We start from the raw sequence: 18033 nt of genomic DNA, 5'->3' as shown, positions 1-18033 counted from the left end.
AACACATTTCTAAACATATTGGGGAAGCAGCGGTCATTGTGTTATGCAGCATTATAGAGTGATGTAAAGTGTGACGGTACCTGTGATTATTATCTGCTTGATCCTTCATACTCTACCATAGCCTCATGTTTCTCAAGCTTCTCAGCATGCACAGTTTCAAAACACAGAACAGCTGGCTAGCAGTTACTGAATATTTTACACTTTTCTCTTCTCTCTAAAGGTCTGGTTTTGGTGACAGATGCCATCACAGCAATGGGACTGCCTCCAGGACGGCACACTCTAGGTCAGCAGGTCATAGAGATTGAAGGATTACATGCGTACGTGGCGGGTAAGCATCTCTGGTTGTGATTAATGAAGTGGTTTGTTGAAGTAATCTGTACTATGGTTTACACTGTCTTATCTGTGCAAATGTTGGCATAAGCGATTACTTTCCTTCCAGGCTGCAGGTTTTTGGGTAAAGCTGTGTTTACTGTACCTAATAACAGTCAAGTTTTTGATCAAGCAGCATAACACTGCAGTTGCTACTCAAGCAAAGTCCTTTCCTTTGTAAAAATAAAGCTGTCTCCCTTCCAGAGTTTAGCTACACCTTACATAGGAAGTTTGCTTTCTGCAGTTTCAGACTAACCTGTGGGCAGCTCCATTGTACAAAGGCATGAAGCCCTGACTGCAGCTCCAGCTAACAAATCGGATTTGATCAGTGGGCATAGGAGCTGGCCAGGGAGGGAAGGGAAAGCATGTCTGATATTTGCCTGTCCATCCTGGTAGAAGAGTAAAAGTTCAGTTTCTGCTTTTCATTTGATATCTAGAGGATGACTAGTTGGCAGGCCTGAGGACAGGGGCAGGTGAAAGCTCTTCCACTGTGTAATTGGGCTCATAGGAGTGTGGAAAGAAGCACCTACAGTGGTAATAGGCTGTAAAGGCAAAGAGGATTACTCATTTTCTCAGCGTCTCCCTTCACCTCCAAGCTTTGTCCAGTAAAATGGAGGATGGAAGGGATATCTGGGGAGAACGGGGTAAATGAATCACAAGGGATGGGACAAAAAAACAATCAGACTAACATGTGAAGGTGTGATTATTTTGGTGGTTTTGTATTTACTCCTCTGATGTTTTACCACTGTAGTGGCGAGTAGCATACAGATATGCTAATTGAAGAGAAACAATGGCCAAGGTCCACTTGGTGGTTGCATCTGACTACTCTATTTCCTTTTCAGTCACCATTATCCAGTTATCCTAGTTTACTTTGAATCTTCTATGTAGTGTCACTTTGAACAGCTTTAGGGCTACAACACACCGTTTGTTAATGAAAGTAGCTGCCACTCATGCCGTCTTTTTTTTATATCAGTTCTTCCCTCCTTAATTACATTTGTTAGTCTCTAAACTCTGTATCACCCCCCCCCCACACACACACACACACACACACACACACTCCCATCTTTCCTTTAAACAGTGTGTCCTGCTGACTTGGGTTCTTCATACTCCACAACCTCCCAAATCCCCGTATTATCATTATAAACCTCCTGTGCACGCAGCACTACCAGCTTTATGCTTATTGTACTTTGAGGGATCCAGAAATGCACCTTTACAGTACTTATAATCCTTTTAGAGACACTTTTTTGCCCTCTTTGCAGCATGCCAACTTTCACAGTTAGATACACCAATAACTGAACTAGATTACTTTTAGAAAGCCAATGAGCTAGGCCTTGAAAGGTGGCATATTTGCAAAACTAACTGCATGAGGGTTATCCAGTCCAAGGATCTAAACCTGATCTCTGACATGAATAGATCACACTGAAGAGAGACAAGTGTCACAGAGATTGCCCCTTCTCTGGAATAGGCTTCCTATTCACATGAAGCATAGTGCTTCCCCAACCATGTTCAAGCACAATCTGGACCAATGGATTGGAAATCGCAAATTCACTCCTGGGGTGTTGCCTATGTCCATTATGGACAGAGGCAGTCTGTGAAATATTTGTCAGAACCCCACTTGCTGACAACTGTTAGCTTTCCTTTAGGGATAGAAAATTAAGTAAAAATCTGGGTAAAAACTGGCTAGGCTTATAAGGGCTCTTGAACCATTAGCCTAGTAATCTCCTATGAACTTATGTGATGAATCCTTAGGCTTTCTGTAGGGAAGTGCTAGTATCTTCATTCACAGCCATCAGCTGCATATCTTGGTTGCAATCTCTGGTACTGCAAGTTACTGATATTTATGTGCTGCTTGTTTGGATATGGATAGTCCCAACTTCTGAAATAAGAAATAAACATGGACAATATATATTACATTGTCCAATTTATTAAAAGCAGTCTGTGTATGATAGTTTTGAATGCGTGCGTGTGTGTTTTGATGTAAGTAGCTGATCTGTTTGGGAACAGATAACTGCAGCTCTTTTAGAAAGATAAATTTCAGTGGAGTAGGTGCTGGAATACAAGAGGGATGTATCTGAAAGATATGTACTGTAACATTACTGAAACTATAAAGTCAGGTTTTTTTTGGGGTGGGGGGTTATTCCCTTTAATTTCTTTTTCTTTTTCATTTTTACTGGAATGATGTATTGACATTATCTTCAGCTGATATCCAGTATTCAGCTTTCTGAGGTGATGTTTGATTAAATGATGCATATCCAACACTAGCTAACACCGAGTAGTAGTTCAACTGTAAGTGGAATTCTTCACACCATGGTGTCCGTAATACTAGGGGTCAGTTCATTACAAGTGTTGTTAGGCAATATTTTCAGTATTTAGTCTGCAGTAGAATTAGATTCTTTCAGTAGAACTACTTTCTGTATAGTGTAACCTAAGATAGTTGGAGTTTGCTCTGAGAAAATGGGAACCATTTGAAATGTCAGGGTCCACTAGAGCAAGTCCAGAAACATGGAGACTGAATGGCCGAAAAGGTGGACTTGCAGTGGATATAAAACGTGTACACACCTCTGTTAAAATGCCAGGTTTTTGTGATATAAAAAAAAAAATGAGACCACAATAAATCATTTCAAAACTTTTCTCACCTGTAATGTGACGGGTCTATATTAGAAGACCGACAGATTACGTCAGCGAATGCTCACATGAGTGAAAACCCTGGTAATCGAACTGATTGTGGGGGGGCTGTGCCGCCCCACATCCCTCGCTAACTAGATATTCCAACTCCGAGATCGCACTACAGTGAGGAAAGGGCACAAATCCCACTCCTCACTGTACCGCGACCCCACAAACACCCTTTCATTTACCAGTGTTTTCGCACATGTGAGCGTTCACTGAAGTAAACTTTCGGGTTTATAATATAGACCCTAATGTGACTTATAACCTGTACAATTCAATTGAAAAACAAACAAATCTGTTAGGGGAAAAATATAAAAATAAAAAAATGTGCAATAAGCTGGTTGCATAAGTGTGCACACCCTTAAACTAATACTTTGTTGAAGCACCTTTTGATTTAATTACAGCATTCAGTCTTCTTGGGTAAGAGTCTGTCAGCATGGCACATCTTGTCTTGGCAATATTTGCCCACTCTTCCTTGCAAAAGCACTCCAAATCTGTCAGATTGCGAGGGCATCTCTTGTGCACTGCCCTCTTCAGGTCACCTCACAGATTTTTTATTGGATTTAGGGCTGGGCTCCAGCTGGGCCATTCCAAAACTTTAATTTTCTTCTGGTGAAGCCATTCTTTTGTTGTTTTTGGATGTATGCTTGTGGTCATTGTCATGCTGAAAGGTGAAATTCCTCTTCATCTTTCTAGCAGATGCCTGAAGGTTTGGGCCAAAAATTAACGGTATTTGGAACTGTTCATAATTTCCTCCACCTTGACTAAAGACCCAGTTCCAGTTAAAGAAAAGCAACCCCAAATCATGATACTGCCATCACCATGCTTCACTGTCTGGATGGTGTTCTTTTGGTGATGCAAAGTGTTGTTTTTTCCCTGAACGTACCTTTTGAAATTGTGGCCAAAAATGTCAACCTTGGTCTCATCAGGCCATAACACATTTTCCCACATGCTTTTGGGAGACTTAATGTATTGTTTTGCAAATTTTAGCCAGGCCTGGATGTTTTTCTGTGTAAGAAAAGGCTTCCATCTTGCAACCCTACCCCATAGCCCAGATAAATGGAGAATACGGGAAATTGTTGTCACATGTAGTACACAACCAGTACTTGCCTGAAATTCCTGCAGCTCCTTCAGTGTTGTTGTACGTCTCTTGGCAGCATCTCTGACCAGTTTTCATCTTGTCTTTTCATCAATTTTGGAGGGACGTTCAGTTCTTTGCAACATCACTGATGTCTCATATTTTCTCTACTTTTTGATGACTGTATTCACTGTGTTTCATGGTATATCCAATGCTGTGGAAATTTTTTTGTACCCTTCTCCTCACTGATACCTTTCAACAATGAGATCCCTTTGATGATTTGTAAGCCTCTCTGCGAACCATGGCTTTTGCTGTAGCAGGCAATGGAGTAAATGTCAGAAAAATCCTACTAGGACAGCTGAACTTTATTTGAGGTTAATCAGAGTCTCTTTATTTTATGGCAGGTGAGTACCCAAGAAGACTGAATGCTGTAATTAAATCAAAAGGTGCTTCAACAAAGTATTAGTTCAAGGGTGTGCACACTTATGCAACTAGCTTATTGTACTTTTTTTATTTTTTTGTATTTTTTCCCCTAACAGATTTGTTTGTTTTTTAATTGAATTGTACAGGTTATAGGTCACATTAAAGGTGGGAAAAGTTTTTAAATGGTTTATTGTGGTCTCATCTTTTATATCATAAAAACCTGGCATTTTAACAGAGGTGTGTACACTTTGTATATCCAATGTACATGTACAAAGTCCAAGAAGAGCATTTCCTAGATGGTTCCCTTTTCTCACAGGTATGGTCATCTTAAAGTTGGTATATATAAGCTTTGTGGGGCAGGGGGGGGGTGCTGGAAGCTTGCTTTTTTCCTGGATTTTTGGGGGATGGGGTTTCAACTTGTTGGCATTTAGCATTTCGATTTTTCTACTGAGAAAGGTTGTAAAGTAGGCCCGGCCAAGAATACCTCCTGCTCAGGAAGAATCTGGCTAATTTAAAAAACGTAATGTTAGGCTTTGCTAAACTATCTCCCTTGTAATATTTGACAGCATTATTACACCTGTGTTAAGGAATGTTCACCACCATTACCATTTCTTTCCTTTAACTCCTGTTGTTTGGAATTCTTTGACGTTGTCATTACCAGGAAAATTTTGGTATTTGATACTCTAGAAAGTCTCGGTGTAAGGTAACATTGCCTCTAAAATATCCATGTTTTTCACATGTCAAAGAATGGTCACTACAAATGAAACCTTTGTATCACAAACCTTTAACAAATGTCTAGAAATATACCAAGTGCCAGAGGTCCAACCAGGAGACTCGCACTCACCACCAAAGGCAAGTGAAACTCAGATCTTTTCTGAACACAGTTTACTGGACAGACTTAAGGGAGCATTCAGAAGATTCAGCATCACTCGGGCACAGGAGAAGCCCAATTTCAAGACAGCATTGAGCAAAGGCAAGAATTAAAAAAATAAGACAGTAGAAACTCTTGTTCAGACGTCACTTATGTTTACTGTTCCTGAACATTGAAGTTTCCTATGGCTGCAGCAGCTGCTGCCCACTCATTTGTCACTGCCCCAAATTTTGGCATGCATGTGGCTTCAGGGTCATGTAAAATTGTTGCCTAGCCAATGGTAATGTACATTTGTTGTCTGGCTAATAAAAGATGCACCCTGCTACTAGGAATGAAATTCTGTGGCAGATGTTGAACCTGCCCACCCATCCCACATCACCCAAGAACCACCCTATGGAGGTAGGGTGATGTAACCCTTGTGTCAAGATCAAGAAATTCTCCCTATAGCCACAGTTCTCTGAATGATGGTGCATCATTATTCATTGGTGAGTTCTGTCATCAAACTGCTGCTTATAGTTACCCCTAGCTGGGCCCTTCTGTCATAGTTCTCTTAGCATTTGGTAAGTTTATGGTAAGATTGCAAATCTGTATAACCAGTTACTTTTATTTATTTTTATTTGGTGTGGCTTTTCTGATGCTGGGATTGTTTTAAAGATATCCTCTGTGTATTGCAGGAGTCTTTTTCTTTTCATCACAGGCCTGTCATTTCCCCTAGGAAAAAAAGTGGACAAGAAGTAACATGGATGCTTGGGTAAACTTTCCACTTAGGATTGTATTTATGGACATTGTTATCAGAACAGTGCAAACCTGACAGCAGCCTGGAGCCCTTAACCAGGCCAGCAGCATCTACATGGTTAATCTTGATTGCTGATGTCTTTTAGTAGAATCCAGGGAGTATATGGAATGTGCAAGCATGTAAACACTGTTACTACAAAGAACTAAAGATCATGCTTGAAAGTCAAACAAATGAGAAGCAATATGTATGCATACACTATCCCAAACAGCACTAATCACCACCAAAACCCTTTCTCCCTCCAACCAACATCTACCTCGTCAATCAAGAAATGCCTCCTAAAGCTAAATAAATTCCACACCAGCTGCTGACAGCTTACCCCTAAAATATCTTCATACTCGCTGCAGATGCAGTAGCATACCCTGTATTTATAATCATAAACCAATCCATTACAGAAAGCTTACATCCCTGCCATCTGGAATAAATTCCACATCATACCTCCACATAAAGGGGGGAACATCCACAGGACCTCTCCAGTTAACAAACCTATAACCATTGTACTGCCACTCTCCAAAATTTAGAAAACTGCATTCATTCAAAATAAGTCTCCTGTGCAATACTCAGCATGGTTTCAGACCTCACCACAACATCACTACTGCTCAGCTTAGTTTTACCAAAATCATAAACTGTAATAAACACCGGCAACCTAGTATCCTCCCTCCTCTTAGACATGTCAAAAGAATTTGACACAGTTTCACACCAACACCTGCTCCATGAACTATTCACAGTAGGACTCTCCCATTCATTCCTTTGCTGGTTCCACAGCTGTCTCACCAACCGACTCAAGGCTGTAAAACAGAAACAAGATCTCCCCCTCTTTCTGTTGGTCTCTGTTGGCATACCTTGCAAATTTATTCTATGCCCTTTACTGTTAACATATTCATTAATAATCTTCGCAAAGCTACCAAAAAAAAAAAAAAAAAAGCCTTCATAGTACAATATGCAGGCAATGTTATACTCATATGCTCTGCACCCAGTCTATCTTTAGTGCCATAGATGACACGGTCTCCATTTCCACAACTGAGGCTTGGCTAGATAACTACCAACTACTTTCAAATGCTAAAAAAAAAAAATTAATGCTGTTTTTACCCACATCTCTGTCAACACAGAAGCAATCCTTCAATATCACATCAGCAAATGATACTGAAACAGTTACCATCACATAACTTTGTGGTATCTTAATTGGTGATGACTTAAAATATGATAAACAAATCACTCAAGCCATCAAGAAAACTCACCAAAAGCTAGGCTTCCTTTACAGAAACAAACCTGTTTTTACTCATTACTCTAGGAGTTCTTTAGCATCATCTTATCTTCTCCCTTCACTTCTCTATGCAGCACCCATCGTGACTAACCTTCATTCCACCTTAAAAAATAAACTTGAGGTGTGCTACAGTAGAATAGCTAAGTTTACATCCAACTTATCAAACCATTCACACAACTGTTCAGCACTGAAGCACCTACACCGGTTTGAACTACCTCATTACCTTACCTAGTCCCAACCGCATAGTGCCCACAAAATAATAAACAAACCCAACACTTGCTCATCACTAGAAAACCTCTTCAAACACTACTTCCCTCCTAGGAGTCTCCACCCACAGAAGAAATATCTCCTGACTAGGACCAAGTCTCAATAGTGCAGGTGACTCACTTTACTCAAACTGTGTTGCTAAGCACTGGAAGTCCATCCCATCCACCCTAAAGCAGGACAACATTACAACGTTTCAAACACAACCTGAAACAGCACGTATCTTTTCCTCATGGCTATGCTTCTGAGCCAATCCAAACTAAACCCACCTTTATTTTTGTTTCCCTTCCATTGACAATATCTTTATAAATCACTCTGACTCTTTCACTTTTCTTATCCCTATTTCTCTTTTATCCCCACTACAGCTCCTCCAACTAACCTATATCAGTAATCCTCTCCTACTAATACCCATCCCCCTTACCTACCTCATCATCATACCCTATCTACTGTCAATTTTTTTCTGCTTGTTTTTCTTTATTTTTGCTTATGCCCTTCCTCCACCACCATTTTCCATTCCTGCTCTAATGAAATCCTGCCTCACTAATGTCAGTAATACATACACTGATCCTATGTGCATTATCATTGCTCTTGTATCTTTAGCTGTTACATGTTAACATGTCATTGACTTGTATAAGATGATGTAATTTATAAAGTATATGATAAATGTCTTTACTGTTTATCTCAATAGTGCTCGCAAAATAATGCTTAAAATGTAAATATGTATATGTGGAGCTTTTCTCCACAGACCTTTGCTGAAGATGGGAGTTGTACCCAGTCAGACTTTCCCTATAAAAAAAAAAAAAGACCATAAATAAATAAATACATGCAGACATACATACATATATTTAGCTGATGCTGTCAAATAAACACTGACCTTAATTTCACTGCATTCCTTTGTGGTAAAAGCCTGCACACCCTTTCTGATAAATAAATGTCTGAGGTTTGCACACCTAGAATGTTGGAACAAACCACTACACTTGTTAGTTTGTCCTACTGCAGCTGCACTCCTTGTACATATACCTCCCTGCACCCTGTAGTTATGTTACTGTAAGCTGTGACAGATGATCTCCTCTTCAAGTATTCTGTGTTCAATCAAAGAATTTGTGCATTTTCATTTCCTTTGAAATTTACTCATTCCCACTCAAACTTGCTAAAGTGGGCTGTGCTTGATTTTCTGCTCAGTACAAATCCAGAACCCAGCATGTGGTTACCCTTCTCTGAGTGACCTTTCTCCTCCATGGTCAGATATGGTAAAAGGGCAGGTTTCAGATGCAGCCTTAGCTGCCTTTTCCCTTAATTAACATCCCATAGGATATATTTTCTGTCTTCACTTGTGAAGCAGATATTAAGGAGCTTGACTCGTATCTCTGATTCTTTCGAGAAGCATGTGACAGGCTTGTTGCATCTAGGAAGCTGGATGTTTTTTTACAGTATCACTGTTGCAGCAGACAGAATGGCACTGTTACTTATTTATAAAGTTAACTATGTATTGTATCTGTTGTTATCAAGTAAAGAGTGATACAGGATATAATGTGTCGAGCGTAAGGTAGTACTCTTTCATGACCTAACATAGGCTGGCACATATGATTCTAAGAAACAGGCAGGACCTTCTGTCCAATGGATAACTTTAAGTCCACATAGTCATTTCAGAAAAGGTGACAAATATTTTTCAACTCATCCACCATTACAGCCAACTCCAAAGTCCCTCAGCTAGACTGTTGTGATCCCTATAACCAGTTTTCTCAACAGTTCTGTTCATCAGACGTTCAAAGTCTGATGAAGCAGTATTTATTGCTGTGAAAGTGCTAACGGAATAAAACTTTACTGTTGTGTTTTATTTTACCTGAGACTTGCCTTTGCTTTGATTCTTCCATATATTTTTTATGCTACCAGTTTGTTTGTCTTGGATTGAATCATTTATCACCTGGGCTGCACTTTTATCTGTCATCCTCCATATAGGTTATATCGACCACCATACTCGCAGTTCAGGATAGTACTGTTCCATGCCATCTTCCCTTTGTTTTGGAAGTGATTCTAATTGGGTTCCATAAATCTTGTGGCTCGTTCTGTTACATAAAAATTTGTAAAGGACACCACGGAGTACTGCCGTGCTACTTAGGCAGGTGTGACCTCCAGTACAGAGTACCCCCTTTCAGCTGTCATCCACAAAAGAGTGTTTGCAAAATGTCTTTTGGTTATTGGAGGTGGTAGGGCAGTGCAGGAATGTTTGTGTCCCTTACCTGTATGACTAACAGTGAATTGCTTGCTTCCAGAGTGTTAACTTTGGGAGGCACTGTAATGACTCAGATCCATGGGCATTTCCAAGGAAATGTTGGTCTGAAGTCTGTCTGTAGAATGCACTTAACTGTTGTGTGCTGTGAGTTGAGCATGCTGGTAAATGAACAGGATGCAGGTGCTTATTTAAGACTGGATCTTAGTTCATTGCACCTCTGTTCTTACCTTTGGTTGCATTAATGGTGGCTTTTATTGCCACATTTACCATGGCAGAGCTGAGTATACAGATGTTCTTATAAACAATGTGTGGAGTCACCACCTTTTGTCTCGTATGCTCCTGGGTTTGGAACCCAGCTGTCTAGCCTCTGTCATATTCATTTTCAGTAGATAAAATCTTCAGTCCAAGCCTACTTGTTGCCTGCTATTCTTCTGCTGACGTTCCTCTGTTGGATGAGGTAATCCTTTATCTACCATATAACTTTAGGAACATGGGGTCTCCTGCATAGGGTTATGAATGGGAGAGATTGGGTCCTGAATGCAGAGATGATGAATTAGCAAGCATAGGAGAGCAGTATTACTGGAAGTGAATTCATCCTGAAGTCTTGGGTTAGTACCTTTGAGGTGGACCCTGTTTTTCACAAAATCTCACCAAGATGACCCTGGTACATAAACTATTTTATATAGCATGTATCATGAACAGAAGTAGGTTATAAAATAAAAAAAAGATAGCTGTATGTACAAGACCCAGGATAAAAAAGTGCCCAATCCTGGTCGATGCACTGGTGCCAGGACTGGAAAAAATAGCAGTGCAGAATTCTCGAAGCATGGAAACATTCCTGTAATGGGGCTAGACCAGGCTCAGGAGGAGGATACCCCCCTGTTGTAGAAGGAAGTAATAGTCCACAAAAATCACAAAAACTGACAGGCCAGAAAAGAGCCATAAAGATGATAGAGTGGACTACTGAAGATAAAAAAGAAATTATGTATTGTTACTATTATGCACGAAGCACAGAATTTCCAGACAGAAAATATACAAAAAGATTGAGAGAAATTAGAGGCAAGAAAAATGCACAAGCAAAACTGTCAGAAGCTTAAAAAAAAAGTGTTCATTAATACAACAGATTTATGAAAAAAATATATAGACCAAGAAACCTTGGGCCGTTTGAAGAAAAGAAGCAATTGAGGAAGTGCAAGAATATAAAGAACAAAATCTAGAGATTTTTGAAAGGTATAAAAAAGAAATGTGGACATGGAAAAAAAGAGAGATCTCATATGGTGCATTATTTATGCAAAGGAGAAAGCTGAATTAATCAATAAAAAAGCAGCCCCAAAGATATTTGAAGAGAAATGCATGCAAAGGGATCCAGATGTGGAAAATTTCACAATACAAAAAAATAAGATCGTAAAGAGGGAATGTAGAACAGAAGATTAGTAAAGTAGAAGTTAAAAAACAGAAGCAAAGTGAAGGATTTAGTATAGAAAGTCTAACACAGGTTATATCACAGCATGATGGAACAACAAGTCCCCCAAGCAAGTAGAAACAGGAGAAGCAGAAGAAATGTGGACATGGGAAATAAAAAGTAAGTTAATATGGTGCAATATTTATCCAAAGGAGAAAGCAAAGCTAATCAGTACAAAAAGAGCAGCAACAAAGATATTTGATGAGAAATACAGGCAAAGGCATCCAGATATGGAAAATTTTACAATACAAAAAATTAGAAAACAAAGGGGAAATGTAGAAAAGAGGATTAGTAATAGAAAAGTTAAGGAAATAGAAACTGAGGTTATGGATTACCTGAGAAGTGAAGGATTTAGTGTAGAAAATCTAAGTCTGATAACATCACAGCAGGATCCCCAAGTTGAGGAGAAACCAGTGGAGTGGGAAATGTGATCATTTGCCATATCAAGATACTTTGGAACCTTCCACAAGAAACCAGTACAAAAGTTTAGTTGGAGTTGCACAGCAAGGGAAGGAATAGAAAACCGTGGCAAGTGTGAAGCAGTCAATGTAGAGTGTGGTACAGGAAGATGCTCTGGAACTTTCTTTAGAATACCCATAGGAAATGGAGAACAAAGAATGTTACCTCAGTTTAGAAGAAAATGATCTAAGAGAAGAGTTGCTTGATTTAATGGAGACAGACAGACGTATTAAGATTAATGAAAGAAGCAGACTACTGTAAGTCAATAAAACCCAAAAAGTGAGAACTTATATAAACGAATGAACACAGTAATTAGGACTGTTCATAGAGATTCATGCGATATACCAGAAGTAAATAGGATATATTACTTTGCAGCTAAATTAATAACAGATAACGTCTTACCACAAAAACATAGGGTAGTAAGGGAAAAGAGGGGGAGAAATCAAATGTCATCATGGAAGTATTGAATAGAGAAAACTATAAAGAAATTAAGACAAGAGGTGTCACCGTTAGAGTATAGAAGAGGGAACAGATCAACAAAAATTCTCAGAAAGACATGATAAAAGCAATGCACAGTATCAGAACAGATCAGGATCCTATCATGCACTATCACAAAAATAAACTAAAAATGTCAGCACAGGCAGAAAAACTTAGAAGATATGCAGATAAAGATAAAGAGAAGAGTATAAAATAAACAATTTATTGATGACCTAAACAAAAGTTTTATAGAGAATTTGGAAACAAGGCAAAAGGAACTGAAACACCACCAAAAAAGAAGAAATAGATACATTTTGGAAAAATATCCATGAAGATCCTATGGAACATCATAAAGGTGCTGAATGGACAGAAATAGTAAAGGAAAGAATAAGAAGTTCAAATGTACAGGATATGAAATGGGATGAAGTAACAGCCAGAGAGACTGAAACAATGTTAAGCTCCTAACTGGAAAACCCCAGGTCCAGATGCAGTACCTAACTTCTGGCTAAAAGTATTAACAGCGTTAGATGAAGATTTAACCATGAGTAAGCACTATTTATATGCACACCCCGAACAGACACCCGGCTGGTTAACAACGGGAAAAACAATACTTTTACTTAAGAATAAACCTGCAAGCTATGCTAAAAACTATAGACCAATAACTTGCCTTCCAACAATGTATAAACTTGATGCTGACAGAGTTTATAGTGATTTAGAAGAAAACTCAATCATGCCAGTAGAACAAAAGGGTAATAAAAGGAAGTCATATGGAACAAAGGATCATTTGTTGTTAAATAAAGTCATAATGGAGAAGTGTAAAAGGGGGAAGAATCCAAGTCTGGCATGGATAGACTACAAAAAAAACATTTGACAGTATTCCGCAGTCATGGATAAGAGTGCTTAAAAATGTGTAAGGTACAGCATACACTGATAGATTACATTATAGAGACCATGAAACAGTGGCAAACCACTTTGCAGTCAAGCCATGATAAAAGACAAATTATTATTCCAGGGATGACAATCAAAATCTAAAGGGGAATATTCCAGGGTGAGTCTTTGTCACTGCTGCTCTTTTGGCTTGTTCTTAACCCATTTAGCTGCCTATTTAACAGATTAGGTCATGGCTACAGTTTGGCTCCCAGAAAACAACAAAGTGTAAAGACATTTTGGCTTCCTTTTGTGGATGATTTAAAACAGCATAGTTCATCAGAAGAGGAACGGAAAGTACAACTGCAAGTAGTCAAAATTTTTCAAGTGATATGAGGAATGTCATTTGGTCTTGGTAAATATGCAAAAGCTACCTTTAAAGTAGGAAAGCTGTAGGGTTACCACCTGTCCCACTTTGCGAGGGACAGTCCCTATTTGGGCAGTTGTGTCCTGCAAAAAAATTGAAAAAATGGCAAATGTCCTGAGATTTTAGGACAAAATTATTTCCTATATTTTATGTAATAGTTCCATAAAACAGTTACTCTGTATCTGAAACACCTATATGTTATAAGAAACAGAACAAGGAACTAAAATGCTACAAGAATAAGCTTTTATTTAGGCAAAAAACTGAAGTTCTGTCCTTTGTACTGGCCGTGGGTATGTTCTGCCCTGCAAAATCTGATGTTTGTACCAAAAATGTCCCACTTTGGGCATTTGAAAAGGTGGCAACCCTAGAAAGCTGCAGCACCGAAAAACATCAGCCTGGGACAGGAATGTGAGATAAAAGAACTTGAACAAGAGGGAGTGTATAAATATTTGGGAATTGATGACGGATCAACAATAAAACATGAACAAACATGAATAAAACTTAGTAAGGAATATTTTAGAAGACTAAAATTAATATTGACAACAGCACTGACATCTAAGAACAAAGTCTGAGCTATAAACCAATTTGTTCTTCTGTCCATCTTACAGTTTTGAAGTGATTTACTAGCCACAAAAGATGTTGGATCAGTTAGACAGGAGACCAAGAAGGATGTTTCATGCTCATCAAATGATTTATAAAAATCAGTGTATACCAAGACTATATAGTCCCAATTCTGAAGGAGGTATAGGCCTCCTCAAAATTGATTGCATGTATAGATCTGCAGTTGTAGGACTGTATACATATCTGCTGACTTCACAAGACCCAAATGTAGTGAAAGTTTTAAAACATAAGGAGAATAAGTCTAAGATGACTTCCCTGCTTAGTTTAACAGAAGCATATCGGTGTCAAACGGGAGTGGAAATCAAAGTAGATAGAAATCCAGTCGCAACTGAATGTGCCAAAAAAATTAAAGGAAGAGTATAAGGTGAAGGATCAGATGAAAAGGCAAGAAATGCAGAAAATGCACAAATATAGTTGCAAGTATAGAAAACTCTTGGAACAACCTTGTGTCGATCAGGACTGAATGCAGGAATGGTTAAGGAGAGGTGAATTTAAACCAAAAGACACGAGGTTAATATTGGAGGCCCAAGATAGTGGACTATGTAGATGTTCATTTACAAAGTCCATTGAACATGTGGGAGAAAAAGACAAATGTAGGTTTTGTAATACAGAATTGGAAACTGCACATTTTGTTGCAGGTTGTGATATACTAATGGTAGAATGAGTGCTTATTGAAAGGCATAATAATGTGGCAAGACTGTTGCTCTGGGAATTGTGCAAGGATTATAATACTGAAGTAGCTGAAAAAACTGGAAACATGAGGCACAAAGTATTATAGAAAATGATGGTTTATATGACATGGGATCACCCATTAACAAGAGTTCAAAAAATAGATGCAAGAAAACCAGATATAGTAGTCCATGAAAAGAAAACAAAAGTAGCACTGATCATTGAAATTGCCACACCCAGTGACTACAGTGTTTTGCGTACAGAGACACAAAGTCATAAAATACCATGGTTTGCAGGTAGAAACAAGAGCATTGTGGAAGGATACCCAGACAGTTCCAATAGTAGTAGGAGCAGCGGGTCTTATAAAAAGAAATTTACAGTCATACCTAGATATGTTACTGATGCATGTAATTCCATATGAATTGCAGAAGGTGCCATTACTGAGCCCATTGTGGGTACTGGAAGAGCACTTCTGGCTAACATCAAATATTGAAACAATGCTAATTTCATGAACTTTAATCATACTGTAACTTAGGAATGGGGTTCATTCCTGTCATGGCATTAGAAACCCCAAAGGCTTGGAGAAATGAAAAGCAGGGTTTTGATGTAAACATTGTGGGGACCGAGAGTAATGCTTAATGCTATACAGATGCTAGAGAAATTCTTGAAAATTGCTGCTGTGCTGCTTTGGACTAGCAGCCTAATGTTTGTGTGACGCACATTGTTATACTGAGCGGTTTTGCACTGAATTGTTGAACACTTATTGCAGTGTGCTGACTGTACAAAACATCACTGAATGGTGTAGAAAAGATATATGCAGAATATTATTCAAGAATAGTAATGAGATTCAAGGGAAAGCATAAACTAAGACATTTATGTAATGTTGGAGTGAAATAAATGGTTAAAACATGAATGTATACTGCATGAAGATAACAAAGGAAATAATGTGGTTTGTTTTCTTTTCTGTTACTATAAGTGTACCTATGTCACTTTTTAAAAAAATATTATGTTTACTAAAGACGTTTAAAAACACGGAATGTATAAAATAGGTTTAAATATAGTAAGCAGTAATGATGAATATGTTTATGTAATGTGGCTTTTCTTTTTTTCTCAGTGTGAAGTAAGTGGAGCTGCTTATCTCACATCTCCACTAAAAAGTTCTTATTCCAAGGATTGGTTAAGTATTTGGCTTTACAGAAAAAAAGCCAAGTGTTCTCTTAGTCTGTGTTGTACACAAAGGTAAAGCCCCAAATGTGACCTAGATAACCTATAATTGGCTAATGATCTTGATGTTGGAGGACCAAGTGAGAGGCCAGCACTCTTTTCCCATCCTGGGAGGATTAAGGCAGTCCAGCCCACTGCAATGCCAACATCTACTGCAGAAAGAGAGAGTTGCATAGCATACAGCATATTGGCTGAGGATATGTAGTCCTCTGTCGAGCTTTGCCCACCTGTTAGCTCTTGTGGAACGCCTGGAAATGCACACATTCATAGGGGAAGTTAGCATAGCAGGCACTAGCATGTACATGCATACACACTAGTTATCAGAGGAAGGTTAAGAACAATAAATGGGGGAAAAATACTTTATGGCTGCCTAGCACTTGATGTGCTGATGGGGAATAACTGGGCATGGTTGTAGAAGGAGCTTAATTGTCACAAGGTCCATGGATAGCAAAAAAGAGTATTCTGTTTTTTTCTGAAATAGTGCAACCAGGGATGTAAGAGTCTTGGGTGGGGGACTGCACTCACCAAACAGTCAAAGGTGCAGAGAATACTACCCCCAGCATAAAGAATAAATAAACTTTGTTTTGTTGTTAGGTGAATGTTGAGAACTTATTTTGAAGTAAGCTCTTGTTAGTTGTCTGTATTCCTCTTTTGTATGTCTTTACATAGTACTTCTCAAGTAAAAGTGAACTAAAAATGTATATTGCACTTTTAAGTAGAAAGTCTGTTTTTATTTAAACAACCTTAAATGAGACATGTAAATTGAATGAGCAGAGACTGCATTTCACTCTTTTACACTGGATGTGAAGGGTGTCAGGAGCTCACTCATTTTCAGACAAAATGGAAGTGAGCCACAGCAGTGTGGAAGTGTTTTATAACAGTCTCTGATGAAATATACAGCATTTGCATGTTTTACTAGTAAAAAAAAAATGTATTTTCTTCATTTTGTATTTTGAGTTTGAGGATGAATCGTGTTCCACATACCCACTTATTCCACAAATGCACTTTTTCAATACCTTTAGAAACAAAAGGGAACAAAATCCAATTCGATTTATATGAAAATTGAATGTCCTGACAGTCTTTAAATGCTGCTTTCATTTGGTTGCTGTCCATCTTTTTTGGTGCCAAGAACATCACCACTGATGTCCTCATTTATAAGTCTGTTCTTTTGTTGGACATAGTCACTCAGCTTCTCATCCTTTTATCTAAGATCAAGTGTAGTATCCGAAGGATGCCAACGTCATGTTCAGAAGATAAGGAAATCCCCAGGGGGACCTTTTTGCACATTGTTTGACTACACTGGTTCCTCACTTCTACTGTGACAAAACCATGTAGGAGTTGACAGTGGACATTTTTGTGCCATATCAGAATCCATTTTTGTGCTCATTAACCAGGGTAAGGGTAGATAAGCCATTTTTGCTGTCCAGTGGGTTTGGTTTGCATTCTTGTACTTTGCTGAAGCCTGGAGAGGTTTAGATCTTATTTTTCTGTCTTTGGAGAGAAAAGGTAAGGCTTGATTCTTTAATTTGTTTTACATCCATTTGGTTTATTAGAAGAGGTTCTTGAGATTCCTTTCAATGAACTAGGAACCATCTAAACATTCTGTGTGTAACAGCAGCTTGAAAAACTCTTCTTTTAAAACCAAAAGCTTGAACATGCCCTTTATTTAAGACAGCTTCAGCTCTTCATGCATCGTATTGACCTGGAACTTGAGCTTGTCTGTTGTCATGGTATATTCTCAGACACTTTCCATCTTCCATAATTTGGTAAAAAGCAAATATGTTTTTCAGTTCAAGCTTAGCAAGCAGTTTCTGAAGAAGGACCTAAATGTCACATTCTCCTTCATATTCCATTCGTAACCTTGT

General features: G+C 38.6%; 1 protein-coding gene across 5 annotated transcripts in view; it reads left to right on the top strand.

Moving 5' to 3' along the window:
* The window catches only part of AMDHD2 (amidohydrolase domain containing 2), a 493489-nt gene that overhangs the window by 322226 nt on the left and 153230 nt on the right, over positions 1 to 18033 (top strand). For all 5 annotated transcript variants that reach the window (XM_044071199.1, XM_044071196.1, XM_044071198.1 and 2 more), the window contains exon 9: positions 221 to 328. In XM_044071199.1, coding sequence (XP_043927134.1) covers positions 221 to 328 — 108 coding nt within the window. The remainder of the gene's footprint in view (positions 1 to 220; positions 329 to 18033) is intronic.

Source organism: Protopterus annectens, chromosome 5.part0 (genome assembly GCF_019279795.1).
Source record: "Protopterus annectens isolate FY-2018-M chromosome 5.part0, PAN1.0, whole genome shotgun sequence".
Taxonomy (NCBI): domain Eukaryota; kingdom Metazoa; phylum Chordata; order Ceratodontiformes; family Protopteridae; genus Protopterus; species Protopterus annectens.
The sequence above is the reverse complement of the archived record's forward strand: the minus strand, read 5'-3'. Positions and strand labels throughout refer to the sequence as shown.